At 53.1% G+C, this 27,794-nt stretch overlaps 1 protein-coding gene across 4 annotated transcripts; it reads right to left on the bottom strand.

Moving 5' to 3' along the window:
- Positions 1-2,504: 2,504 nt before the first annotated feature.
- On the bottom strand, positions 2,505-27,757 carry ATP1A2 (ATPase Na+/K+ transporting subunit alpha 2). Of its 4 annotated transcripts, XM_065873821.1 has the most exons (23): positions 27,742-27,757; positions 22,481-22,585; positions 22,237-22,296; positions 20,574-20,777; positions 19,961-20,074; positions 19,574-19,708; positions 18,757-18,874; positions 16,637-16,905; positions 15,546-15,744; positions 14,283-14,392; positions 14,007-14,141; positions 13,091-13,280; positions 12,800-12,975; positions 8,971-9,107; positions 8,364-8,514; positions 8,107-8,275; positions 7,716-7,870; positions 6,997-7,120; positions 6,640-6,785; positions 6,304-6,434; positions 3,709-3,810; positions 3,521-3,612; positions 2,505-2,542 (listed from the first exon to the last, which is right to left on the bottom strand). In XM_065873821.1, the coding sequence occupies exons 1-23, from the start codon at positions 27,751-27,753 to the stop codon at positions 2,514-2,516; spliced, it is 3,063 nt and encodes a 1,020-aa protein (XP_065729893.1). In that variant the 5' UTR covers positions 27,754-27,757; the 3' UTR covers positions 2,505-2,513. The 4 variants fall into 4 exon arrangements, with proteins under 4 accessions (XP_065729893.1, XP_065729898.1, XP_065729905.1 ...); XM_065873826.1 differs by lacking the exons at positions 20,574-20,777; positions 22,237-22,296 and having other exon boundaries at positions 2,514-2,542; positions 22,490-22,585; positions 27,742-27,753; XM_065873833.1 differs by lacking the exons at positions 19,961-20,074; positions 20,574-20,777; positions 27,742-27,757 and adding an exon at positions 19,799-19,820 and having other exon boundaries at positions 2,514-2,542; positions 22,244-22,296; positions 22,481-22,504.
- Positions 27,758-27,794: the final 37 nt, after the last annotated feature.

Here is a 27,794-nt window from a genome sequence, read left to right as displayed (position 1 = left end):
GGGGGCGTTCACCTGCGAGGAAGGAAGGCCCCACTGTATTTTCATCTAGGTTGTTTTGCAACCTAATTTCTTCCCCTCTCTCTTGCTCCACTGACATCGTCTGTTCCCAGATTGTTTCCCTCCTGTCCTTATCTCCTGCCCTCTCTTTATTGCTTCCTCTGCAAGCCAAATCTTGCCACAGCACACATTTCAATACCACAGTTTGGGAGGGAGGCAAGTATTAAGGACAGAAATCTGAATTATGGAAGGGATTTCTTCTTTCATAAAGAAATGCAACTTTATTATTTTCAAGTACATACATAGTGCCTCAAACTAATGTCTTACAAAAAGTCACCAAGTAAAGGTCTTGTAGAAGGTTTCTTAACAAATACATAAGAACTGATGACAATTGGCCCATGCATTCACTATTTCTAAATGGATATTCCTAAAGTGCCCCAAAAGTATTGTTTTAGGAGACTACATATGCCACCCTAGCAATATTGTCTATGCTCTTAATTTACTAAACAAATGCCATTTTATTGATTGTGCAAAGATAAACTTTTGTCCATGGTCAATAAATCTCAAATTAATCAGGCCCAAATTAATATGGTTTCCCATTTAGTTTTCCAAGCCCAAGGCAATGACTCATTATTTCAAGGTACCTCTGATAAAGTAAAGTTCCAGTGTAATGAAGTAATAGCGTTTGGGAGGTTGTTTACGGGCCTGAGGTTTGTCTTTTTTGCTTCCTTCCTTTCTGCCTTAGGTCTTCCATTTTCCTTAGGTGTCTCTCACACTTGCTTGGTTCATCTAGGATTCTCTCTACAAGACATTCCCTAAGCCCTCTAAGCCAGGCTTAGAGAATGGGCAGAGCTGCCTGCAGAGCAAAGTGGAGGTGGGGAGGGGGTTAGGGAGGGAAAAGCATCTTCCTGTAGGAACCTGAAACCAACTCCTCATCTCAGGGGAAATTGGGCACAGTGATCATCAGCACGAAGGGCGTTGGTCTGGGAGGAGCAGCCCTGCTGTCTAAGGTCAAAGGCAGGTCTCCTAACGCCCTCTCTTGCTGTCCAGAGGTCCTAACCACACCCATGACCTAAGCTGATTCTGCATGTCCCTGGAAGAGAGGACATTCCTGGGAACTTCTCAACCCCAATTCCAGCTTATGGCCAGGGACCTCCTTTTCCAGGTCTGGCTTGGCAGTGCCTGGGAGTGACGCAGGTTCATCCAGATGGGCATGAAGGGGAAGTGGGGAGGGGCAGGGAATGAGCTGGCAGCTCCCCCGCTCAGCACCACATGGAACTTCTGAGGACTTAGCATTCTAAAGGGCGGGGTGTTACCAAGCACACGTGGTGGAGAGGACTGGAGCATCTGTGACACCTAGGTCTCGGGGACCAACAGACCACAAACCAAGGGTCAGTGGGGAACACCATGGGCACACGGGTGTGGAATCTCAGTGAAGCCCCTCAGATTGCCTCCTGGTCCTGCCTCTGCTGCTACTCTGGTGACGTTGGAATTGGTTCTACTGGCGGGGTGCTCTAAAGCAGGGGTCCCCAACACCCGGGCCTCCGACCGATACAGGTCCGCAGCCTGTTAGGAACTGGGCCACATAGCAGGAGGTGAGTGGTTGTGAGCGAGCAAAGCTTCATCCGCAGCCCCCCATCGCCCCCCATCGCTGGCATTACCTCCTGAACCATTCCCCTGCACCACCCCTTCCCGTCTGTGGAAAAATCGTCTTCCACGGAGCCAGCCCCTGGTGCCAAAAAGGTTGGAGACCGCTGCTCTGAAGGGCAGGTCACAGAGCTGGAGCCCAGAGATCTATGTCAGACATCCTGAACTGACATTCTCTCTCCTTTCCTGTCCCCCTGCTCCGCCATAACCCCCTCTCCCACCTGTCGGCCCAGCTCTCCTCTGGCGCTTCCTAAATGGCTTTGACTGGGAGACGGGCCAGCTTCTCCAACCGGCTGGCTTCCCTTTCTGGCCTCAGGCCCTAGCACTCACCAGGAGGCACCATTTGTGATTTCCAGGTCTGAGGGGAAAGCAGGGGACGGAGTTGGGCAGGAAGCAAATGAGGGGTGAATGTGGGGAGTGGGGTGAGGTTGGAGAGATAAAGGGACACTGGTGATCTGAGACAGTTCCCCTCCTGGTCTAGACAGACCCCTGCCTTTCGGTGTTGATGTGTTCTAGTGGGAGGTGGGGGTGAAGGAACAGGGACCGGGGAGGGCTGGGGTACCCCTCGGGTCCTCAGGTGAGTTAGCACGTGGAGTACAGCAGAACAGGACCTGGGGAGGGACCCCTGACACGTAGTGTCTGGGCTGATTGCTCCTAGACAGGCCTCTGGGGCAATCACCCCAAGCTGAATTACCCACTCCCTGCAACTCGACCTGCTGAGTTGCCTCATTCTCTCGCCCCAAGTCTTCTCCCCAAATGCCACCCCACTGTTTTCCACCCCTCCCCAACGCCATCCCTGCGACACCTTCAGGGCCCCACCCCCACCCCACCCCCGTCTTTCCCATGCTTGGCTCTTCTTTCCAAAGGGCTCAGTAGTACGTCTCCTTCTCCACCCAGCCTGTTAGAGAGATTAGGCACGGGGATTGCAGGGTGAGTTTAGAGGAGACAAGAGATAAATGCCCTAGGGGCTTGGTGGTTGAGGCCAAGCCCCTAGGCAGAAGGGAAGCCTGGGGAAGGGGCTGAGGAAAGCAGCTGTGGAAGGGGAGTGGGGGAGGGGACTCCATTAGGCCATGGATTAGGGGAAAGGAGAGACTTGCATTTAGTACAGGGGACGGTGGGCCCGGAGTGGTTTGGTTGGGGGTGAAAATACAAATGGCAACAGGGGCTGTTCAGGTAACAAGTGAGTTTCTAAAGGGCAGCCGTGCATTGTTGCTGTCCAGAAATGGGGCCCTGGGATCGACAGCGCCTGTGATTTTTCAGGAGAAGCCAGAAACTTGGATTCTATGTGAAAGCCCCTAAGTTTTAGATATTAGGCCAATTGAAAAATAAAAAACAAAAAACACCCGTACAAGATAGGGCAGCCAAACCAAACAACATTCATGGACCCTATTTGGCTTGTGGGCCACCCATTTTCAACCTCCAGTAAGTGATCAAAAATGCTTGTTGGGAAAAAAAAAATACATGGTTGATGCCTGGGAATTAGGAGGGCTGGGTTGTAGCGCCACTTCTGCTGCTTCTGGCTTTATGACCCTGAACGAATAAATTCACCTCTGCCCCTCTCTTTGTCTGTAAAATGTGGAGGTGGGACTAGATGACCTCGGAGGGCCCTTCTAGTTCTCATGTTCTGTGATTTCAGGTGGAAGGCAGAGGGCCTCAGAGACCAGTTGTGTGTTGGGTGGGACGGGAATTTGGGAGGAAGAGTTTCAGCAGAGTCAGGGCTCCTAGGACCCTGGACCCGAGGATCCGAGGGCACTGAGGAAAAGGAGCAAGGACCCGTAGTAGGAATGGAGTTCGGGTTTGGAGCCCTGCAGGGGTAGGTATCCACAGTGGGGAGTTGCACTTTGCTGGGGTCGGGGCGCAGCGCTGAGGTGCTTACCGCCTGGATATCGCCGCAGGATCAGCTTTCGGACCTCATCGTAGATGAAGATGAGGAGACTGTAGGGGAAGGCGCAGAACCACCAGGTGACCCTGAGGAGACAGAGGAGAGTGTCAAGAGCATCAGAGGTTGCTTCAAAGGGACCAGAACTTAGATCCTAGCAGAGGCCCATCTAAAGGGACACTCACTTGAGCGGGTACATGCGCAGGGCCACACCCATGCCCGGGCAGTAGGACAGAAAGGCCGCCAGCGCTGTCTCCTCCAGGAGCCCAAAAATCAGAATCTTGTTCCTGAAAAGGCAAGGAAAAGATGGTAGGTAGTGTTGGAGGGGAGGGCAAGGAGGGGCAGAGATCCAGGGTGACCCCTGGTGGTGGAAGGGAAAGAGGCGGGAAGAAACGTTGGGGAAAGGCTATACATGACGTATATAGCCTTCTCAAATGCTTCTCAAATGCTAAATGTAACCAAAGAAAGATTGTCTTTAATTTTTCTGCTTACTGATTTTACCTCCGATTATTGTCTATAACACTTACTTTCAGTCATCAAATACATGTTTCCTATGTGTTGGGTGATACGCTCTGTGCTGGAGATGCTGTGGTCAACGCAAGCTTCCTTCTGGAGACCCGGGAACCTGCCCTCACGCAGCTTATGATATTGTTACTGCTCCAGGCACGTGGCCTTTGAAGGTGTCGTCTCCCCAGCTTGTTCCTTCACTTCAGGACCCAATTATGTCTTCTACCCTCTCAGTGTCTCCTACAGCCCCAGGTAGTTGTTGATCATAGATATTCAATAAAGAAGGGAATGTTTGTAAAGTACTCAGAAAGGGAAAGCTCACTGGATAAAAAGTGCTGAATATATATTCACCACATCAGAACTGAAGAGCAGGAAAGAATAAGGCTCTGAGGACAGTGGAGTCGTACAGGCGGGGTTTAGTCCCAGCCGGGCCACTTACTAGCTTTTGGTTGTAAGCAGCAATGTTGCTTAACTCCTCTGAGTCTCATGCTCCTTCTGTGGAGGAGATAGTACCTTTATATCCTACGGCTGGTGGGAAGGTTATGGGAGATAATGCGTGGAGAGCTCTTGAACGTGGAACGTTCTTAGCTGTGTTTTATAATCCCATGCACTGCACCTCTTCATGGCTTAAGCCAGTGGTTCCCAAACTTTTCACTCATTAAGGATCCCTCTTATTTTTCTTCTAAAAAGGCCACATTTTAATTGATTTTTGTCTCTCCAGCTGCATTTGTTAATAAGTAATGGATATAGGGAATTCCCTGGCAGTCCTATGGTTGGGGACCTGCGCTTCCACTGCAGGGGTCACGGGTTCGATCCCTGGTTGGGGAACTAAGATCCCGCATGCTCCACAGCCAGGTCAAAAAAAAAGTAATGAATATATTTTCCCAATTAGAAACTTAATTAGCGATACACACGGCTTCCAAAGAGAATTGCGTGTTAGCATGTGATCGCTATAGTTCATACTTAGGCTTCTGCCTGACAATGACACTTTGGTAAGCTTGGGAATCTTCTTAGAGGAAGTGCTTAATTTCCATAAAGCTGTTTGAATAATGCACAGAGCATCTCTGAGGACCCCTGAGGGTCCAGACAGCCCAGGGTGGGGCATAAGGTGCTAAGGCTGCCTCGGGCCAGGTTACTTGTTGCTATTAGTATTCCTTCCCTGTCCCAGTCTGAATTTTATTTAGTTTCTTTTCCACTTGCCTCTCAGATGGGCAGGATTTAGCCGGTCTGGTCCTGTCCCCTGCTTGCTCTCTCACCCATGCCCTGCACAGTCGGTCACCCAGTGTCTTGGTCCCTCTGCTCCTTGTTCTCTGCTCACTGCCTTGTCCCCGTTAGTGTTTTTAGCTCAGTGGAATCTCCTTCCTTCATCTAACAGACTTTCCCCTTTCCTCTCCCTAGGATCTCAAACGCTATTAACTTCACTGGAGTTTTGGTATATATATATTTTTTCTCAAACTAAGAAATTGTGACAAAACTCACGTGGGGACTTGTGCCCATTGTTTGCAGTAGAAGAAAAGAAAGATAATGGGAGTGATACCTTCGGCACCGACCACCATCCAGGCTGAGCTTCAGAGGAATCACTGGGTACCCCCCAGGTGCCAGGCTCTGTGACAGGTGAGCCACCCAGGGTAGTAGTCACGAGCTTGGGCTTCAGAAAGAGAGCTGGCTGAGCTATTTCCAGCTGGGTGACCCCAGGCACACCATTTAACTTTTTGCGGGGGTCTCTTATCCATAGAATGAAAATAATACCTCCCTCACAGAGCTACTGTGAGGTTTGACGATGTCTGTGAATCACTTAGCACAGTGACTGGCAGGTGTAACTCACACTATAAGAACTTGACCCTGAGCAGCTCGCAGCTCCCACAAGGACAACATCACCACCACAAGGCAAGTGCTGTGAACTAGAGCTACCTGCCGAGTGGAGGGGGGCACAGGGGACCCTGTATTTAGGGCTGGGCCAAGGGGTGGGGGTGAGTATAGAGTATAAGATAGAGGAAGGAAGGGAGGAAGGAAGAAGGGAGGGAGGGGAGAGGTAAGGGGAAAAGATGAAAAGGAAAGATGATGGAAGGAGACCATAATGAAGGAGATTTGGGGAGCAAATTAAAACTCATCAGAAAGAGTCATAGCCCTCCTTCCTCTTCGCTCATCTATTTCCAAAAAGGCTACGGATTTACAGCCGGGCAACTACAGTCAGAGACCCCAGCCGATGTGGGTGGGTGAGTGCGCCCTGAATGCGCTCTGCCTGGTGGGCAGGGCCGGTGGGCGGTGCTCACTTCATGCCCTGCTGGAAGACTGAGTTGCGGCGGGTCTTGCAGATGATGAGGTCAGCCCACTGCACGACCACGATGCTGGCAAAGAAGGCCGTGTGGCACGTGAACTCCACCACCTTCCGTTGCTCATAGGTCTGGGGGAGGGCGGGCAGAGAGAGGTGAGGGTGTGAGAGGAAAGGGTAGGAACAGGGTGCAGCGTGGTCCAGGGCAGATGTTAAACCCTGGGCACCTACTCCACCCTTAGCCCCCAATCCCATTGGCCACGACTGACCACTCCTGCCAGACGTTCAGCCCTACCCTCTCATATGTGTGCACCTGCACTTCCACAGCCCCACTCACCCACTCCTGTCCGTAGCTGTCCTCCAGGTCGTTCATGGACCGGTCGTCCCAGTCGAGGCGGATTCCCAGCAGCCGTGAAGGCAGGAAACCATTCTCTGCCAGGATCACGAAGTAGGTGAAGAAGCCACCCAGCGCCTGGATCATCCCTGTGGGTGGTGGGCAAAGGACAAAGGGCAGGGCCTGGGTCATAGAAGGTAACAGGATGGGACCAGCCCCTACGGGCCAGAGAAGGACGGACATCCCTGACCCTCGGGGAGTTGGCCCCTGTCCTGGAATTTTGCAGGGGGATCATCCCCTCCAAAGGCTGGGAAGAGCGTCTTCTTGGGGTTCCCTCCTGAGCCCCGGGCCCGGCCGCACCGATCTGTCCATAGGCCATGCTGATCAGCCTCTCGTTCACCAGCTTGTCCGTCTGCGGGTTTCTCGGCTGCCGCTTCATGATGTCACTCTCAGCTGCCTCATAGGCCAAGGAGATGGCAGGGACCTGTGCAAGGGGGCAGTTGGGGAGAGGACGGCAGTTGAAGGGAGAGGGTGGGAGCAGGGGATGATCAACAGTGAAGAATCTTTGACACAATTCAAACACTTATAAAGATCCAAGACCCTGGACTTCCCTGGTGGCGCAGCGGTTAAGAATCCACCTGCCAATGCAGGGGACCCCGGTTCGATCCTTGGTCCGGGAAGATCCCACATGCCGTGGAGCAACTAAGCCTGTGCGCCACAACTACTGAGCCTGTGCTCTGGAGCCCGCAAGCCACAACCACTGAAGCCCGTGCGCCTAGAGCCTGTGCTCCGCAACAAGAGAAGCCACTGCAGTGAGAAGCCCGTGCACCGCAACGAAGAGTAGCCCCCGCTCGCTGCAACTAGAGAAAGCCCGTGCGCAGCAACAAAGACCCAACGCAGTCAAAAAAAAAGAGACCCAAGACTCTATCATCTTCCAAGCTTTGTGCTCATCTTCTCTGCAACCCTCACAGCCTGCTCAGCTGTCCCTGATGCACCTTTCCTTCCATCTGTGGCCCACCCCTACCCACTGCAGCCCCACGACTGCCTTGCCTGTCCCCTCCTCCAACCCATGGCCTCACCATGTCAGTGCCCAAGTCAATGCAGAGGATGGTCACAGTGCCCAGAGGCAGGGGGATGTTGGCGATGATGAACAGCAGGAAGGGGGTGATCTCGGGGATGTTGCTGGTCAGGGTGTAGGCGATGGATTTCTTCAGGTTGTCAAAGATCAGGCGGCCTGTGGGGAGGTTCTGAGGGCATCAGGGAGATCAGAGGGACCCTCCCCACCCCTAGCCCCTGAAGCATGGGCCGCTTGTCTACCCAACAAAGGGAGATTTTGCATTAGAGGGAAGCTAAAGCAGGCGGTGGATGCCTGAGATCCTGAGTTGAGTCTGTAATTGGGGTAAAAGGCAGGGAAGCAGATGTGCCAGCTCAGACATCCTGGATGGCATCCCAGCCCGTGTAGCCCCTCACCCTCCTCCACACCAGTGACGATGGAGGCAAAGTTGTCGTCCAGCAGGATCATGTCGGCTGCCTGCTTAGACACGTCAGAGCCAGCGATGCCCATGGCGATGCCGATGTCTGCCTTCTTCAGCGCAGGGGAGTCGTTCACCCCGTCCCCTGTCACCGCCACAATGGCTCCCTGGGGAGAAGGTACAGCCAGGCTGGGGGTGCAGCCCCTGCATGTGCCTGGCCCTGGCCCTGACCTTGACCCTTACCCCCTTGCTCACCTGCCTCTGACAGCCCTCCACGATGATGAGCTTCTGCTGAGGAGACGTCCGGGCAAAGACAATCTCCGTGTGGTTCTTGAGGATCTCGTCCAGCTGCTCTGACGTCATGTCCTTCAGGTCAGAGCCGTGCACCACACATGCCTTGGCCTCTCTGGAGGCAGAGGCAGAGCTGGTTGATTCCCTGGTAGCCCACCACCCCTCCTCGCCACTGCCGGGTCTTCCCCAACAGCTTCCTTCTTCCTCTCCCTGACACTCAGTGACCTGTCTTTCCCATTTCTCTCTTTGAGGGGGTGGTGCTCAGTCCTCACCACGCGGCAGCATCACAGTCGTCAGTACAGTGTGCTGGGCCAGGCGCTACTTCCTTTATACGTATCTCGCTCCTATAGAAACCAGCAGCGTGGATACTACCCTAATTTTGAAGTTGAGAGAATGGAGGCTCGGGAAGGTAAAGTGACAGGTCCGAGGTTACACAACTGATCAGTGGCACAATCTGGCCACAGGCTCGGGACCAGGGAACCAGCAGTTAGGACCAGATACCCTCAGGGGCTGTTCAAGTGTCCAGTGGGAGAGGCTGAGTTGATGGGGGAGGGGTCCTACGGAGCCTCACCTGGGGTTGACCTGGTTGACAGGAATGTTGAGCCGGGCTGCAATGTCCTCCACCGTCTCGTTGCCCTCTGATATGATACCCACACCTTTGGCAATGGCCTTGGCTGTGATAGGGTGGTCCCCGGTCACCATGATCACCTGGCAGCAAGGAGAAAAGAGAAAAGGAAAGCAGCATTAAGGTTTTTTTTTTTTCTCTTTTTATTCCTTTCCCAAAGTCGGAAGAGCTAGACCACTAGATGGTGGGACTGGAAGATCCCAGCCAAAATAATGGAATTCTGTGTGTGTGTGTGTGTGTGTGAGAGAGAGAGAGAGAGAGAGAGAGAGAGAAAGTGGGTGAGGGGAAGAGACAACAACAAGCTGTGTTCAGGAGATCAGAGATAGTTTGCCTAACTGGAGGAAAGCCTCTCTGACAGAGTAACAAGTTAATGAGGGTCCCTTGGAAGAGCAGTCTCAGGATTGTTTAGGAGTTTGAATGTCATGGGGTATGAGGTTGTCACAGCTGGAAGGACCCCTAACATCTCCTTCATTTTACCAATGAGGAAACAAAGGCTTAGCAAGGAGCCCATGATTTGCTCCGGGTCCCAGGGAACCAGAACGGACATGGTTTTCCTAGTGCCCAGTGTGATGTCTGCCGACATCCTAATCAGACAGGGCAGGGACGGGAGGGAGACATTCCCTCCCATCCCTCCCTGCTGCCTTCCACCACCTGTCTTCTGCCTCTGACATCCCTTCACAGTGTGGCAAGAAGGTGATTCCTGACTGAACCGTGATATTCATTGCTGCTGTTGCAGAATGGATGGAGCTGGATGGGGAAGGTCGTTAGCATCTGAGAGGCTGGTAAAGAGGATGTTGCAAGCATCAGGAGATCAGAGCTGGCTTAGGAGACCATTTGCATGTGGGGGTTTGTGGGGCAAATCCCACACATACTGAGAAGGAAGCCTCTTCACGCCCCGCTGTCTTCTCTTCCACCCCCAAAAGCCACCTGGGTCTCCCAGCTGAAAGACAAAAGCATCTTTGCAGTCCTCATCCTACTCAACCCTCTGAGGGGTTTGGCACTGTCTACCACCCCCTCCTTGAAGCCCTGTCCTCCCTTGGCCCCCATGGACTCCTTCATTCCCAGTTGCCCTCCATCCCTCTTCAGGTGGTCTTTCCCACCTGAGTGAGGAAGCAGCTTTGGTGTCGCCTAGCAGACCTAAGGTGAAACACTGACCTTCCCCAAGTGCCTTCACTAAATCTCAGCAGGACGGAGATGATGAGTCTTTCCTTCAGGGTCGTCTTGAGGAGTTAGTGGCCTTAGGTGGACACTCGCTAAGGGTTACCTGTCACCACCTTCCCCCTCATCGCTGGTTCCTCCTCCACTTGCCCTTCCTGTTGGTGTGGCCCGGGGTTTCCTTCCCCTCCCCTTTCTTCACTCCTGCTCTTGTCCTCAGCGGCAGAATCAAGCATACTAGCGTGTCTTTAATCTGTACTCACATGGGAACGAGACTGAACTCTCCTGTCCTGGCCCGCTTTCTTGAGCTCTCAGCCATATTCCTGCTTTCCCTGAAACATCTCCCCCTGAGCATCTTACAGACCTTCCGATCTCAGGGCGAAGGGAACTCCTTATCTCCACTCCCCACCCCCACGGAGCCTTCTCCTCTGCTCCCCACCTGAGATACCATCCGTTCGCTTCATTCAGTCCCTTTATCTCCTGGGTCTTCTCACCTCCCCATTTGAGTTTGGTCACCAAGTTCTCAAAACAGCTCTCAAAAGTAACTACTCCACTCCTTTTGTCACTTCCCTCATTTGGGTCATCATCTTGGTATTGCAATAGCCTCTTGTGCTGCCTCCGCAACCCCAGTTCTTCTCCAAATCCAGCCCCTCCTCCATCCAGGGAGCCTCCTAAGGGCTAGCTCTGCCCTGTGACACCTGCGGCCCTCTGTGGCTCTCAGGATAAGGCCCAAGTCTGGCATTTAAGCAAAATCCTTCCAACTGGCCCTGGCCCTGATTGCAGTCTCCATCTCCGGTGCTCCTCGGCCACCTCCCACTGCCACGCGCACACGCCCCATGCAGTCCAGCCACCGCTGGGTACACACTGTTCCCTGCTCTTGACACGCCTTCCGCTCCCTCCCCGCCTTACAAAATGCTCTTCACCCTTCGGGGCCCAGATCAAATATCATGCCCTCTGTAAAACATTGTCCAGTTCTCCGAGGTGGACTTAACAGCTCCCTGCTGCTCTGAGTTCCCTGGACATGCTTTCCCCAGGCCTCGGTGACTGTTCTGATCATGGTAACAGGCTGCCTGGCGAGAAGGGGAGTAGGGGCTTTCCGGATGAGCTGGCCAGGCTTCCTATAGCCAGTTTCCCTCTTACTAGCAGTTTTATTTTGGGAAAGCTACTTACCCACTCTGAGTCTCAGCTTGTTTTATTTTTAAATGGGGATAATGATGCCTACCTTAGAGACAGAGTGGTTGCAGGGTTCAGAAATCACATATATGTGCATATATACATATAAGCCCTCTAGTGTGATGGTTAAAAAATAGCAGAGGGCTTCCCTGGTGGCGCAGTGGTTGGGAGCCGCCTCCCGATGCAGGGGACGCGGGTTCGTGCCCCGGTCCGGGAAGATCCCACATGCCGCGGAGCGGCTGGGCCCGTGAGCCATGGCCGCTGAGCCTGCGCGTCCGGAGCCTGTGCTCCGCAACGGGAGAGGCCACGGCAGTGAGAGGCCCGCGTACCGCAAAAAAAAAAAAAAAAATGCAGATACCTCAGTTCAAATCCTGGCTCTACCACTTACTAGCTGTGTGGCCTTGGGCATGTCACTTTGCGTCTCAGTTTTTGTCTCTGTAACTCAGGGAAAATACTAGTGCCTACTTGTAGGGTTGTTGTGAAAATCAAATGAGATCATACAGGTTTGGTGTTTAGAATAGTGCCTGATACATATAAATCCTCACAAAACAATGGGCTCTTTTTATTATTAGAATATCTGGCCCTTAGCGGGTGCTCAAAGACCCTATCTGTTAAAATTGTTCTGTGATTAACTTCAAGGCGTTTGTTTCCCCTGAGGGATCATGAGCTCCGGAGGCCAGGCACTATATCTTATTTGTCTTTTGTATCCCCAGTGCCTGGTGCAGTCCCTGGCCCGCCCTCAGTAGACAGGTTGAGTTGAACTGATTTGGAAGTAGGTGAGAAGTTGCAAAAGGAGGAACAAGCGAGGGCATCAGAATTGGTAACTGGACAGGTTAAGAGTGGTAAAGGGCTGTATCTTGGAAACAGGAAAGTAACCAGGATGGAAGGGATTTTTGTTTGTTCGTTGAACTCCAGCACCTTGAACAGTGCTCAGTAAACAATAAATATTTGTTGAAGGAAGCACAAATGTCGTACAGAGAAGGGAGTGGTCATTGAGTAGCAATTGCAGTTGGAGAAGAGAACGTGGGAGAGGTATGCTTGGTGGAGTGAGGACTGGAGCTAGTCTACGGGGTTATGGGGCGGAGGTGAGTGGCCGCAGGCGAGAGCCTACTAATCTCATCCTAAACGGCTAGAGAGAGTGGGCGCTAGCTGGGAAGGGGAGGACAACCAAATCTCCAAGATAAGGGTGACTGATCGGCTTGAAACCAGAATGGAAGGAGCCGTGCCCCAGAGAGAGAGGATTGGGTGTGGGAGACTGGTCACTCTGAGCAGAAGGGACAAGGGTGAGAGCTCCAAGGCAGGGACCGACCTTTCCTTGCAGATGGACGGCTTCTCCTCTCAGTCAGCAGGAAGGAGGCCAACAGTGGCCCAGGTCTCCCCAGGGCAGCAGCCTCTGCGGCCCCTGGACTTTTGGTGTTTGGGAGGAGGGACGAAGTGAGGCTAGTACCTTGATGCCTGCACTCCGGCACTTGCCCACAGCGTCCGGCACGGCAGCCCGTGGAGGGTCAATCATGGACATGAGCCCCACGAAGCAGAGCTTCTCCGTGGGAAAGTTCAGCTCATCTGTGTCGAATTTGAAGCCCCGAGGAAACTTTCCAGAGGGCAGATTCAGTTGACAGAAGCCTGAAGGGGACAGAAGGGAGGAGTGAGAGCAGCAAGGTGGTCGCCGGGTTGCCCCCAGAGCCCCTCATCCCACGGAAGCCTTTCTCAGCCCTGCTCCCTGCTTCTGGCCCCTCACCTAGCACTCGCTCCCCCAGTCCTCCCAGCTCCAGGTAGGCATTCTGGAAGGCGTCTTGCATCTCCTTGTCTAGAGGGACCTCCTTGCCCTGCACCAAGATGGAGGAGCACCGGTCCAGGATGCGCTCGGGGGCCCCCTTCATCACCAGCACGTAGCTCTGGGGGCTGTCTTCTCTCTCGTGGATGGACAGCTGGAGAGACGAAAGGCAGTTACAGAGGGGTCACACTTGTCTTGAAGCTCCAGTGCCCAGCACGGGGCCTGGGACAGAGCAGAGGCTGGTAAGGAAAACTCCCTTAATAAAATACCCCCGATCCATCACCCGTTGTCAACATAGGGAGAGTCTCCGTGTGTGGATGGGTGTTTGGACCTCATAGTCCTAACCCTGTAACCTGAGAGTCACCTTCCCAGAGGACATTCATTCACTCAGCAAATATTTACTCCAATCAGTTAGGACGAGCACTGTGCTAGGGGCGAGGTGGCTTTGTCATCAGCACGCCCCATCACCACACTGGCCTTAGGGGGGCTTTACCCCTATGGCTTTTACAGGACATAGCTGATACTGCATTCTTGGCATTTAAGAGATGCCCACAGGCTGAGGGATACCCTAAGGAAATTTCCGATGTATGGTTCAACTGAATGGGATGGAAGGGTTGAGGGACTGAAGCCAGAGGATGTGGAGCCCTGGGAAGAAGAGTTGAGAAAGTGACAGGTTGTAGTAAAGGAATGAAGGTTTGGGAGCTGGGTGTGGGGTTGGTCGTTGCAACCAGACATCTGGTCACCCACGTTGCCCCGGGGGATGAGGCAGGGGTGAGAGGGTGCTCAGATGCTCTCTTTCCTGCTGTTGATTCCCCTTCGACTCTGTGCGCCCCTCACTTCCATCTCTCCCTCTTCCCTTGACCTGGCACCCAAAGCAGACCTGGTACTTATTGGTTGAGTTGAACGGGATCTCCGCCACCTTGGGGTTTCTATCCCTCATCTTCCTCACGGAGCCGCAGGATAGCTCAATGCACTTGAGCAGAGCTGACTCTGAGGCATCACCAGCTGTGTCCCGCTGCCAACAAGGAGAATTCAGTGTCACAGTGGAGGACCAAGGAGGGAGGGCACTGACATCCCCAAGGCAGCCACAGGGTGCAAGAGGGGAAGCTGGGCGTCAGCAAAGTGGGCGGGCTGTGGCGATCCCCCGACCCCCTACCTTAGACACAGAGATGTTCTCCTGCCCTGCCTTGAAGACAGCACGGTTGCAGAGACCAGCAATCCGGGACAGGGCGGTCCACGTGGGGGATCGTTTGTCGAAAGTGGCCCCTGCAAAGAAGATATACAGAATGCCAACAAACACATGAAAGAATGCTCAACCTCATTAATCATTAGAGAAATGCAAATCAAAACTACAATGAGATATCATCTCACACCAGTCAGAATGGCCATCATCAAAAAATCTAGAAACAATAAATGCTGGAGAGGGTGTGGAGAAAAGGGGACACTCTTGCACTGCTGGTGGGAATGTGAATTGGTTCAGCCACTATGGAGAACAGTATGGAGGTTCCTTAAAAAACTACAAATAGAATTACCATATGACCCAGCAATCCCACTACTGGGCATATACCCTGAGAAAACCAAAATTCAAAAGGAGTCATGTACCAAAATGTTCATTGCAGCTCTATTTACAATAGCCCGGAGATGGAAAGAACCTAAGCGCCCATCATCGGACGAATGGATAAAGAAGATGTGGCACATATACACAATGGAATATTACTCAGCCTTAAAAAGAAATGAAATTGAGATATTTGTAATGAGATGGATAGACCTAGAGTCTGTCATACAGAGTGAAGTAAGTCAGAAAGACAAAGACAGATACCGTATGCTAACACATATATATGGAATTTGAGGGGAAAAAATGTCATGAAGAACCTAGGGATAAGACAGGAATGGAGGCGCAGACCTACTGGAGAGCGGACTTGGGGATATGGGGAGGGGGAAGGGTGAGTTTTGACAGGGCGAGAGAGAGTCATGGACATATACACACTAACAAACGTGGTGGGGTGGATAGCTGGGGGGAAGCAGCCGCAAGGCACAGGGATATTAGCTCGGGGCTTTGGGACAGCCTGGAGGGGTGGGAGGGGGAGAGTGGGAGGGAGGGAGATGCAGGAGGGAAGACACATGGGAGCACATGTATATGTATAGCTGATTCACTTTGTTATAAATCAGAAACTAACACACCATTGTAAAGCAATTATACCCCAATAAAGATGTTAAAAAAAAAAAAAATAAATAAAGGGGCTTGACTAATTAAAAAAAAAAAAAAAAAAAAAGAAAGTGGCCCCTGGGAGGAAAGGAGAGAGAAGCAGGAGCTTGGCTCTCCTTTAGACCTCTTATCTCACCCCACCCGTCCCACCACTCCAGTGCCCTGAACATCCTCCGGTCCCCTCCACCCACTCTGGGTAGAGCACTCAATCACCAGACTGATCTTCTGTGGTGTCGGCCTCATGGATCTGGTTGTCAAACCACATGTGGGCGACGGTCATGCGGTTCTGGGTGAGGGTGCCCGTCTTGTCGGAGCAGATGGTGGAGGTGGAGCCCAGCGTCTCCACCGCCTCCAGGTTCTTCACCAGGCAGTTCTTCCGAGCCATGCGCTTGGCTGTCAGGGTCAGACACACCTAGTGGAGAGAGAGGACAATAAAAAGGGCTCAGCCTGAAGCTGGAGATACCCATGTCTTTACCCCAGACCATGGCTCTGTCCCTCCTCCCTTGATCCTACTCCACGAACACTGAGAGAGACTTAGGTGTAAGTCATGAATGTGTTCCATTTTAGACGTGTTGCGCTGAGATCATGAGTGTATATTTAGGTGAAATGTCCAGTAGGGAGTTGAAGATATTTGGCCAGAGCTCCAGAGAGGGCCAGAGTAGAACAGGGTGTAGGTATGTGTGAGTCATCAACACCGAACAGGCACCAGAAACTGGGAGGAGATGAGCTTACTCAGGGGCATCAGGAGGAAAGCAGAGCACTGAGGACTGAAGATCGGTGGAGGTGGGGAAGAGGACAGTGCAGGGGACTGGGGAGAGGAGAACCGGGGTAGTGATGAGTCACAGTCAGCAACGAAGGAGAGAATGCTAGGAGGGTGGACAGCAGTATCCATTTCAGCAGCAGAGTTAAGGATGGGAGAGGAGGAAAGGTCACTGGATTTGCTAATTAGTCACTGGTGACCTTGGAGAGAGCCTTGATGGGAGGGTTAGCCAGGATGAGCTCCAGAGGGCAGTGGGGAGATGACTAGTACAAGGGTTGTGAGAAAAGGCGACCAGGACAAGCTCTGGGAGAGAAACTGAGAGTGAAGGCACAGCCCAACCTAAAACCTTTCAGACTCAAACTCTGAGCCACGTATTAAATGATCTTTTTCAGACTCACATTCTAAGCCATGTTTTAAAGGAGAATCGAATATGTGATTTCAGGGGCTGGAAGTAAAAAAACTGCAGAGAAGCCATAGCCTCTCTTGCTTTTGAGGCAGGGTAGCAAAGCCCTCCCCTGGAGGCCCCTTGGCCTGACCCACTCACAGTGACAGTGGCCAGCAGCCCCTCAGGCACATTGGCCACGATGATGCCGATGAGGAAGATGACCGCCTCCAGCCAGCTGTAGCCCAGGATGAGGGACAGCACGAAGAAGGATACCCCCAGGAACACAGCCACCCCCGTGATCAGCTGGATGAAATGCTCAATCTCCATGGCTATGGGTGTCCGCCCGACCTCCAGGCCTGAGGCCAGAGTGGCTATGCGGCCCATCACGGTCCGGTCACCTGTGGCAATCACGATGCCCCTGGCAGTGCCTACAACACAGGAAGGGACACGAGGTTGGGTGCCTTGGGGTCCCAGGAACTGAAGTCTCATCCTACTTCCTGGGAGAGGAAAACCATCACAGAGTAAAGAAGCCAAAGACTGTGGGTCACTGTCATTAGATTGTACCTCCCTTGGCTTCCTCTCCCAGCATAGATGGCCAATCCCAGACTCAATACAACAGCCAATTATCTTCTCTTATACCTGGGCCTGGGGAGGAACCTTGCAAATAAACTCAAGGTTCAAACTGAGGAGATTCAGTAAATGAAATAAAAGTATTGCCTGTGGTATTTCAGTAAAATCAATCATTACAAACACAAAGTAAAGCGCTTATGGATTTTCCCTGTGGTCTTTTTTTTTTTTTGTGTGGTATGCACAGTCTCTGGACGCGCAGGTCCAGAGGCCATGGCTCACGGGTCCAGCAGCTCCGCGGCATGTGGGATCCTCCCGGACCGGGGCACGAACCCGTGTCGCCTGCATCGGCAGGCGGACTCTCAACCACTGCGCCACCAGGGAAGCCCCTCCCTGTGGTCTTAAGTTTTTCTTTCTCAACACTAGGCACGAATCTCTACAGAAGAAGCTAGGCAATCTCTAGCCCTTATGGAGACGTTCCAGGGGTCTTCAGGGGAGGAAGTGTGCTGGAGTGCAAAGAGCACGCATCGGAGCCAGCCAGACCTGGGTTTGCATCCATCTTTGAATTTCTACCTAGGGATTGTTTTAATAATGAAATGAGACAGTGTTGTCATACACCTAGAGCAGTGCCTGGCACGTAGTAGGCACTCAACAAATGTTAGTACTATTCATTTCCTCTCCTCTCTTCAAAGCCAGTTCAGAGTAAGCAATGGACATGTTTTACTAGGCATTTTTATCAATTGCGGGAAATGTAGAGCAAATTTCAGAATCTCAGTACATTAAGAATTTAGGAAACAATGTGTGGTGATTTTCACTATGATTCTAACTTGCTGAAGGAGGGGGAAAGCCCAGAGAAACAATACACACTGAAGAGAAATGAGAAACGGGAAGGGAAAGGTATGTGTGAGGAGGCCATTTTCTGAGGCCAATGGTCTAGTCAGCCTCTTCCTCCCACCAGCTCTGGCCCTGGCCTCCCTCTCCGAGTCAGCCCGACTCTGCTCACTGGCACAACCAAAGAGGGCAGGGCTTTCGGTGGTGCTTGGACTCTGGCCACTCAGTGGCGGCAGCTCTGGGAGCGCTTCCTGGCCTTTGGTCATCTCTAGAACCCAGAGCAGTGGTGGGGCACACCGGGCAGCCTGTGCATGACCGACAGTTTCTTTTGGTGAAGCGCAGGCCAGGATGCAGCCTGAAGGAAGGCCTGAATGTTCACCTGGACTGAAAGCTTTCCTGTCCCTTCCCCAGCCTGGGCCCTGGTCAAAGCAAGGGTCAGAGAATGAAGCAACTAGTCCCAGAACCAGGAGAGATGGAAGCCATCAGTCAAACCAGAGACTTCTAGGAATCAAGGATGGTTTGGGGCGTGTGCGTGTGTGTGTGCATGCGTGTGTGTGCATATGTGTACGTGTGTACGGGTCTTGGCCCATATCCGAAGGCTTGGGAATCTGCGCTGTCCTGGGGTGGACAGAACAGAGATCTTTCTGTGGGGAGGTGACTTTTCCCTGGAGTCATGCCGCCCCAGCCAATCCCCTGCTCTCTGGAGGGAGCTACTTCTGTAATACTCAGGGCTCTCTGCCCCTTCAATTCCCTCCTCCATAGCCGGGCTTTTGACAAGTAAGTACAGCCATAGCCCCCAGTCCTGCCTGGAGGCTCAGGATGGAGTCTCCTCCCTCAGCTGACGCTGGGACCAGGGGTTCCTCACCAGGCTAGGCTCTCACCTTCCACGCAGTTGGTAGAGAAGAAACAGATATTGCGGGTCTCCAGGGGGTTCTCGTGGGTGAACTCGGGGGAGCGGGTCTGGGGCTCCGACTCGCCTGTTAGGGATGAGTTATCCACCTGAGGAGGAAGGCAGTGTGGAGTCATCAGATGGGCAGACGCATTCAGGCACGCACAGCTGTGTCCTGACTCCAGCCACACTCAGTCTCCATGACACCCAAGACAGAATTACACTTGCCCTCATCACATATTTATAGCATTACTCAGCTATTGTCCCTGCTCTGGTTTGGAATCTGGGCTCTCACTGACTTCTTCTGTGACCTTGGGCAAGTTATTTAACCAACATTGCCTCCCTTTACTCATCTATAAAATGGAGAATGGAAGTAGAATCTCTGCGTTGCACAAACTACAGGGGGTGCCATTCACACCGTAGTCAATGAAAATGGCACCGTCCAGGGTTGTACATGGTATGACTTATGTGGCCACATGCAACCACCCGGCACGATTACACCATTCTTGCAGAGTTAAGTTAGGTAGCCTGTGTGAATGTATATAAAGCACCTGACACATAATAATACTCAATACATGATTGCTATAAAGTGGATATCAAAGAAACACCGGGGGTGCAGAGCATTCATGACACACAGATACAAGGAGGCGTACATGTAATACGTTAAACAAGGTGTGGCTGGGCAGTGTGGGGCAGGTGTTGACATCTGGACCTGGGCCTCCCAAACTTCAAACTTCTAACGGGCCCCTCTCAGCTTTACCCAGCTTGCTTTGTGGACTCAGCCAGTGGCTCTGGCCTGGCCCCCTCACCTTACAGCCATGAGAAGAGATGATCCGGAGGTCGGCAGGCACTCGGTCTCCACCCTTCACCTCCACCAGGTCTCCCACCACCACCTCCTCCGCGTTGATCTGCATCTTCTCTCCTTCCCGTACCACGAGGGCTTGCTGTGGGGAGGCCCCGGGGATCTCAGGAGATGCTCATCTTTACCCCTACCTTCCTCTTTTGCTGGTGTCCCACCTCACCTCCAACCCCACCAAGGAGGACAGACCTTGCACCCTTAGCAACAAAATAGGTCCTGGAGTGAAGAGCTGGGGGGTCTTTTTTGCCCAAGCCTCCATCTCAGAGCCCAAGGAGTTGAAGAGATGAGTCTCTCAGAAACCTTATGCCCCAGCCTGGAGCCCAGCTCTGCTATCTACCTGAGGCACCATGTTCTTGAAGGAATCCATGATCTTGGAGCTCTTGGCCTCCTGGTAGTAGGAGAAGCAGCCAGTCACGATGACCACAGCTGCCAGCACCACGCCCAGATACAGCTGGTAAGGAGAAAGGTTTTGAGGGACCTACCCTTTTCCCAACCCGAGAGGGGCAGCTGCCACTCAGGATGGGCATTCAGTGCCCCCCTTTGTCTGCATCTGGGAGTGAGAACGGTGGAAGAAAGTCCTTCTCTCCAACCTCTCCTTCAACCTTCTAACCCCAGCCTCCTAAGACTGGAGGGGGTGGGGAAAATCATAGGGAGTTCCCAGGACTAGGACCTCTCTAGGGGGTAAAGACCCAGGGATGCAGACAAGCCCACTCAAGTGCGAAGGAACAGGGAGGGGCTGTCTCAATCGTGAATGATTGTGTATGTTTGTGTTGGAGGAGGAGTGTCTGTAGATATGTACAGAAGTCTCACCCCCTTTCAGCCTAAAGAGCAGAGGGGCTGTCAGCCTGTACAGGAAGGTCTTGCTCCCTGACCCCCACCCACTGTACTGGAGATTCAGGGTTGGAGGACAGAATCATGGGCTGGTCCAGGGGTCAGGCATGCTGGCTCACATTGTCATTGGACGGTTCATCCTCCATGGCAGCCTGGATGCCGTAGGCCAGGAAGCAGAGGATGGCCCCAATCCACAGCAGGATGGAGAAGCCCCCGAAAAGCTGACGACAGAACTTGACCCACTCAGGGGTGGTCGGGGGTGGGGTGAGGGCATTGGGTCCATCCCGAGCCAGAATGTCCTGGGCCCGCTGGTTGGTGAGGCCCTGAGGGAGGCAAGGAGAGGTGTGGGAGCTGAGCTCGCACCTGGAAGCAGCCAGGCCCCTCATCACTTCCCACCAGCTCCCTGGCAGCAGAATAATGTCCAGGTGGAGAGAAAAATCCCACCTGGTCGGAAGGGGTAGGGGACCATCAGGAGAGGCCACACGGAGGAGGTGGCATTTGCAATGGGTGTTGGAGGACTTGAAGGCTGAGTAGGATTTTGGCTGTGGTCCCCCCACCTCTGGTCAGCCTTGGGTTGAGACACATTTTGGTTAGGGCCACAATAATCTCCTCTGGAGGCAGCCTTGATAAGACTCCCTGGAAAGACATCTCAATCGATCTCCACCCCCCACCCCAACTCTCTGCCTTCAGATTCCCCCCCTTCACCAAGGATTCAAGAAGAGTCCTACATTACTGACCATGAATGTCACACAGCTTTGGTCACCATCCATCTCTTTCCCCAGAAAGCTTTGCCTGACCCTGTTGCCCTAGCCCCAGGCTGGCTCACATGCCCCCTCTCTGGGTCCCATTGTATCCCAGGCATGATTCTAGAGCTGTACTCACTATATGGCATTGGAATTCCGTTTGTCTTCCTTTCTGCTGCTGGACTTTGAGCCCCTTGAATGCAGAGGCCACTTCTTAGTTCTCTTTCTCTCTGTCCCCTCATTTATTTAATAAATGTGTATTGAGCACCTACTACATGCCAGGCAATATGGTCAGTGCTGGGGATCCAGAGATGGACAAGACCCACAAGTTCCTGCCTTGCACAGCTTATGATCTCGTGGGGTAACACACTATAATAGACATTACTGCCAGATAGTGAAAAGTGTTACTTAAAAAAATAAAGTAAGGTAAAGGAAGGGGGTGTAGAATTTTAAAAAAGGCAGTCAAGGAAGGCCTACAGGAGGAGGTATGCACCCGTTACATTTCTGATGAACGATTTATTTTACTTTTCACAATGATGGGCTTGGCAGTGTGACTGTGCCACTAACTATTGACATGAACGTGGGAAGCTACGCTCTCTCTGAGTCTCCTTGTTTTAATGAACAGGTCTCCACACCTGGCTCGTTGTAAGGATCATCTATCCCAGCGCTACATGCATAGCAGCGCCCAACGCGTTACTCTGATAATAGTCACGGGTTCCCCCACTATTGCATGCATGTCAGTTCCACGAGACAAGGTGTGTCACTGAAGCTGCTTGGGATACAGCCCTGCCCAGAGGCCCTCCAGGGCCTGGGTTTTAAGGAGTTCTGGCTTCCAGGCACTCAGGGAAGGAGCCGTAGACCAGGAAGCAGGGGATCTGTGTTCTAGCTTTGGCCCTGCCACCAACTAGTCCCTTGTCTCTGGGCCTCGGTTTCCTTAACCGTAAAGACGGTTGGCTTTGAGTTTTAAGTCCCCTTCTACCCTGAGGCTGCGTGGTTCTCTCACCTCTTTGGTGCCCTCCCTAGAAGCCCCTTCACTGACCTTGGACAGATCCACTTGGTACTTGCGGCCCAGCTCATCCAAGGACAGCTTGTGGTCATCCTGGAGAAGGGAAGGCAAGTTTGCTTTGGGGACGGAGGCAGACTGTGTGTGTCTAGAATGCATCTGTGGGCACTGAGAGCACAGCAGTGAGGCAAGGAGCATGGGGGGGTGGGCACGAGCTTTTCCCTGAGGAGCAGCTGTCCCAGCATGGGAGCCCTTTTCCATGGCCTGGCTGGGGGCTCACCATGGCCACCTCCTTCTTCAGCTCATCCAGCTCCTTCTCTTTCTGTTTTTTCTTGCCGCCCCCATTTTCCGCAGTGGTGGCCGCAGGTGAGTACTCGCGGCCGGCCTGCAAGAGGAAGGGAGAGCCCAGGGAGTCAGGGAGGACGGAGGCTGGAGCCTCTATTCCCCCAGGATAGCCTGGGATCCCAGGCATTGGGAGTGGGGGGGGGGGGGGCAGTGGATTCAAAGTCAGTGGTCATCCCAGGGGAGGAAAGGGGGTTGCAGGGTGGCGGGGACCCCAGGCCCTCAGTTTGAAAACGATTAGCAGAGCCCCAGGGCTCTACATTTGAACTTCGGGAAAGGCTGAGGGGCTCAGGACTCAGGAGCCCACTTAGCTTTTGAGTAGTTGGGCTCATGCTAAGATTTTGTTGAAAGAACGCTGCTCTTAAAGCAAAGTAAACAAAACCCTTAAAAACCACCATCCTACACTATTTAGAGTTGTAGAAGGGACTGGACAGGGCTGGGGGTTCGTTGAGGGAGCAGTACCCTGTAGGGATGTCTTTGTTCCAACACCGTGGCTGCTTTACTCAGAGAGGAGTAGAGACAGTTAGGAATGGGGGTGCAGTTAGGAGTCTTTGGGGAGTCAGGGGTCAGGGCAGGGAAGTGTCTGGAGGAGGAGGGGAACCACAGGGTCTGGTGGTGGAGTGTGGAAATGGGATGAGCAGGGCTCACGGACTGAGAAATCAGTAGTCGGAGGACAAGTGCGTCCAGGAAATGGGCGCGCAGAGCGTCCTGGGAGCCCTCTCCATCCTGCCGCCGCCTCCCACCAGAATGCAGGATTTGGGGTTGGGGTGAGTCATGGCCTCTTGCTGGCAAAGGTTTCTGGGGGAGTACCCCCAAGCCCCCCTCGCCTCCAGCCTGGAATGTGAAGTGACTCCCCAACCCCTTTGGCCATGACACTTGGTACTAGGCTGCCGCTGCTTGGGCAGGATAAAAGGTGCTGGGAGGATCATGTGTCTGCAAGTCCTGTCAGCCAAGAAATAAAAGTTGACCTCAGAGCTGAAAAAAAAAAAAAAAATTGCGACTGGGCAAGAGGCAATTCACAGGACTTGAGGCCCCAGAGCACAATGGGGTGAGGAGGGAACTGGGCCCTGTTTGTCTAAAAATATAAGAAATTGTCTCTGAGCGTAGAGAATGGACTTGAGGACACGGGGAGGGGGAAGGGTAAGCCGAGACGAAGTAAGAGAGTGGCATGGACATATAGACACTAGCAAACGTAAAATAGCTAGCTAGTGGGGAGCAGCTGCATAGCACAGGGAGATCAGCTCGGTGCTCTGTGACCACCTAGAGGGGTGGGATACGGAGGGGGGGAGAGAGACGCAAGAGGGAAGAGATATGGGGATATATGTATACATACAGCTGATTCACTTTGTTATAAAGCAGAAACTAACACCATTGTAAAGCAATTATATCCAATAAAGATGATTAAAAAAAAAGAGAGAAATTGTCTCTGAAGATAAATCTAAAACTGAAAATGCATGGAACTCTTAGGTCCAGGCATTCCTGGGTCCTTTAGTGAAGTCAGGTGAACTTTTCAACTGGAGCCTCGTGAGGCTACCATCTCCCCCTCCTCTTACTGGCCTGTGGTCTCCTCGCCGCCACCAGGCTTCCAGGGTCTCACAGGGGCCTTCTGGGGGAGAAGGTGGGGAATTTATCCTTCCAAGGGGTCTTGGGTGATAGGATAGGAAGTGGCTGGGGAGGCCTGGGGTGGCGTGACAAGTGCCTTCTCACCCCCTCTACCTCCCCAGGCTCCTCTCCTCCCAACCCCCTCAGGATGTTGTGTCCTTGTCACAGAGGCACTGCTCAGTTCCTGTCCTGTGCCTCCACTTTTCCACTGGACCCTAAGGGCCATGCCAGGGTTTCACAAATGAGCTTTTCTATACTATGATGAAATTCTTCTTTTTTTTTTTTTTTTTACTGTAAACAGGGAACACCTGGGTGGGATCTACAGTCAAGGTTCCTGCCCCCCCCCCTTTCTTTTTGCAGGATAATTCATTTTTTAAAAACAGACTTTTTCTTTCAGAGCAGTTTTAAGTTCACAGCAAAAGTGAGCAAAAATTACAGGCTCCCATATACCTTCTACCCGCCCCTGCACGGCCTCCCCACCATCAACATCTGGCACCAGAGCGGTACATGTGTTACAATGATGAACCTACGTTGACATATCATTATCACTCAAAGTGCATAGTTTACATTAGGGTTCATTCTTGGTGTTGCACATTCTGTGGATTTGGATGAATGCATAATAACATATATCCATTATTATAGTATACGGAGTAGTTTCACTGCCCTAAAAATCCACTGTGCTTGGGGATGATACATTTTTTTTCCATCAAAGAGGAGCCATCCAAGGAATGTGGCAGCTGCCCTGATCACAAGAGATCACGAATCTAACACCTGGAGATACAGAAGTCTGGCCAGTGAAATCAGGAACTGGGGTGGGGGAGGTGCAGAGAGAGGTGGACACCGTTATCACCCAGACACTAATGATCTAGAAGGATATGAGCTCTTTGCACGCTGTGTTGCTCAGAAGTGCTCTTCTCAGCAAAGGTGATCAGTAAATCTTGCATTTGTTTCCACGTGAAGCATCTACGGATCAAGGCTATCTTTGGCTTCCTGAACGCTGATCTTCCTGGGGAGACTGAAGCAGCCCAACAGGAGCGGGGAAGGGCTGTGACTAGTGTTACCTCTCGCTTCCCCAGGTGACTCAGGGGGGCTCATTTAGTTGAATGGATTGAAACGTCCTGGATTCACAAATCTGATGCTTTGGATTCTGTCCTCGGTGGGACAGCACTGAGAAATGGATGAAAAGCAGCGAAGAGACAAGAAGCCAGAGACCGGGCTGGATAAGCTTCAGTGTGACCCTCCATGTGACCCTCTGGGCATTCACAGAGGAGGGGGCTGTGCCTGGGGGCTAAGGAGCAGAGCCCAGAGAATTTCTGTACATACAGGCATGAAGTTCATGAAAATTAGAATCAAAGGCATGGTTTAAAAAATTTCCCAGCCCACATACGTACGTCTGGCATGTACAGATGGTGGCTAAACAAAGAAGCTCTCAGCAGCAGCCCCTTTCCCTAAGTGCCCATCCTGCTTTCCTGCCGGCAGGCACAGAGCTGGGGACACACTGCCCCGTCCCCTCTCCTGTCCTGGCAGGGATCTCAGGCTCTGCAGCCAGGAGCCTGCAGAGATTCGGGGCCAGCGGGCTGCCCAGGCAAGAAAGAAAGAGAGGAAGCAGGACCACTCCCCTCCCCTCCTCCCTCCCCCATCCACAAGTCCACAAGTCCCCCTCTCTGGGCCTTGAGTGCTGAAGGAGAACAGAGAGTTCTTTCTGAGAAAGCCCAGGGCTGGGACAGAGTCGGGGCAGCTGGAAATCAGCCAACTTTCCCCCCCACCGCTGCCCTTCGGTGGCAGCTGGAGCAGGCCGGGCTCCCTCCCACCGGGGTTGTCCCTTCCCCCAACTCCCATGCTGCCCTTCACAGTCACAGGGTGATGAGGTGACAGTGAGCCCTTGCTCTGCAGGGAAAAAGAGGATTTGGATGGGGGGGTGCCTTCCCTCTTCAGGGGTCTCCTGGCTGGGTGAACTCCAAGCTCCCCCCTTAAGTCCCCCCACTCTCCCCAGCCTCAGTCTGGATAGAACCAGACCTGCTCTCTGACTCGCTACTGGGAGTGGATGGGAAGGGAATTCAGGGATGCTGGGGGGGAAGCACAGACCCCTGAAGAAGTCAAGGTCAAATCACTTCTCAAGCAGGACCTCTTGAGCTGGGTCCACCCTGTGCTAAGGTGAAGGAGGGGACAGGTTCGAGGTCCAGCGCCTCAGCTGGGGACTCCCGTTCCCTGGGGGAACAAAAGATGTCAAGGTGCAGGTGAAGGTCCCCAGACAGTATCTTCCCATGGTTGTGAGCTCTTCCTCTGTGAAGCCCACACCAGACACAGCTCTTCACAGACCTCACGCGCCCTCACACTGTGACATCTATGCTCACTCATGCTTGAAGGTCTGCACGTTTGCAAATTTGTCTCCTGAGACACAAGCACAGGTGCTCACCCATGAATGTCTGTATCAACTGCAGCCTATGGAGAACACATGAAAACACACACACACACACTCACACACCAGTTCTATTTATAGCTCCCACCCTAGCTCAGGAACCCTGGTGTCCAAGCTCCGAGTTTTCTCAGCTGCTAATCTCAGTGTGATACCATGTCCTTGACTGACCCCCTAGGCCCAAAGAGCCCTACAGCTCCCCACAGGCACCTTCTTTCCTCAGCACCCTCCCGTTGCTCCCCAGGCCCTTTCCCTCCCCGATCTCTTCTGCCAGCATTCCACAAAAGGAAAGCCGCCAGGGCGCAGGATGTAAAGGGATTGGGTCACTTTTCTCCATATGGAAATTTCATTTCCAAGCATTCAAAGTCCTGGCCCTGTCCCCCACCCCCCTTCCCTGGTAGTTGTTAATCTTCCCCTTGGCATACCCAGTGCTGCAGAATGCCACAGGCTGGGGTGGACTGAGGGGGGTGCCTGCGGCTCTCACCAGCCTCTGGGAAAGTCCTCAAAGCACATGGCTTGCAGCCAGAGGACAATGCTGCCCGGGACATCCGGGGGCGCTGGACGGGGGGCTGGGGGCACGTCACTCTTCCTCCACACCCTCCGCCCAGCTGTCCCTGGAGCTCAGGGCCCCTGGAGCTGGTGTCCGGAACTGCTTGGTGACTCTGCAGTGGATGGCCCCTGCCCCTCTCTCCAACCTCAGATTGGACCCCCGTCCTCTCGGGCTGGGACTCCCAGAGGAATGGATACTTTCAGAGGGTGGCGAAGGCGGGGAGGATTAACAGTACCAAATGTCCCTTCAGCTGGGAGGCTGGGAGATGCGGTGAGAGAGGAGGAACGGTGGAGATGTGGCTGGAGGAGCAGGGACGGAGACGAGGGAGGGGGTGGAGGAGGGAGGGCCGGAGGGGATGCGAGTAGTGGGCTGCGGGGCTCGTGCTGGGAGTGCTGGTGGAGAGGACAGCGCTTGGGCGGCTGAGCTCTATGGGTCTGTGCCCTATGGGTCTGTGCCGTGGGGCTGTGCACACAGTCGTAGCCGGGACACTGTCAGTTCCAAGTTCAAACCAGCCCACTGCTCCTCCCTCCGTATCCCATCTCCACCTCATCCTTTCCCTCCAGCCTCCCTCACCGTCCAGAGAGCCCTACTGCTCCCCCCAGAGAGGCCCCTGCTCTTTGGGGATACTCACCCCACGGCCCATCTTGGGGCAGAGTGGCTGAGGAATCTAGATGGGGGAGGTCA

The sequence above is a fragment of the Phocoena phocoena genome, chromosome 1, assembly GCF_963924675.1.
Source record: "Phocoena phocoena chromosome 1, mPhoPho1.1, whole genome shotgun sequence".
NCBI lineage: Eukaryota > Metazoa > Chordata > Mammalia > Artiodactyla > Phocoenidae > Phocoena > Phocoena phocoena.
Note: the sequence above shows the minus strand (reverse complement) of the source record. Positions and strands in the feature narration are given on the sequence as shown.

What these genes read in the sequence shown, in the direction of transcription:
- ATP1A2 (XM_065873821.1), bottom strand. An exon ending in ACCAAGTGGATCTGTCCAAG is followed by an intron (nt 20,778 to 22,236) that starts GTCAGTGAAGGG and finishes TGCCTCCCTCAG; the next exon opens with GGCCTCACCAACCAGCGGGC. An exon ending in TGGAGGGCTGTCAGAGGCAG is followed by an intron (nt 8,276 to 8,363) that starts GTGAGCAAGGGG and finishes CCTTCTCCCCAG; the next exon opens with GGAGCCATTGTGGCGGTGAC.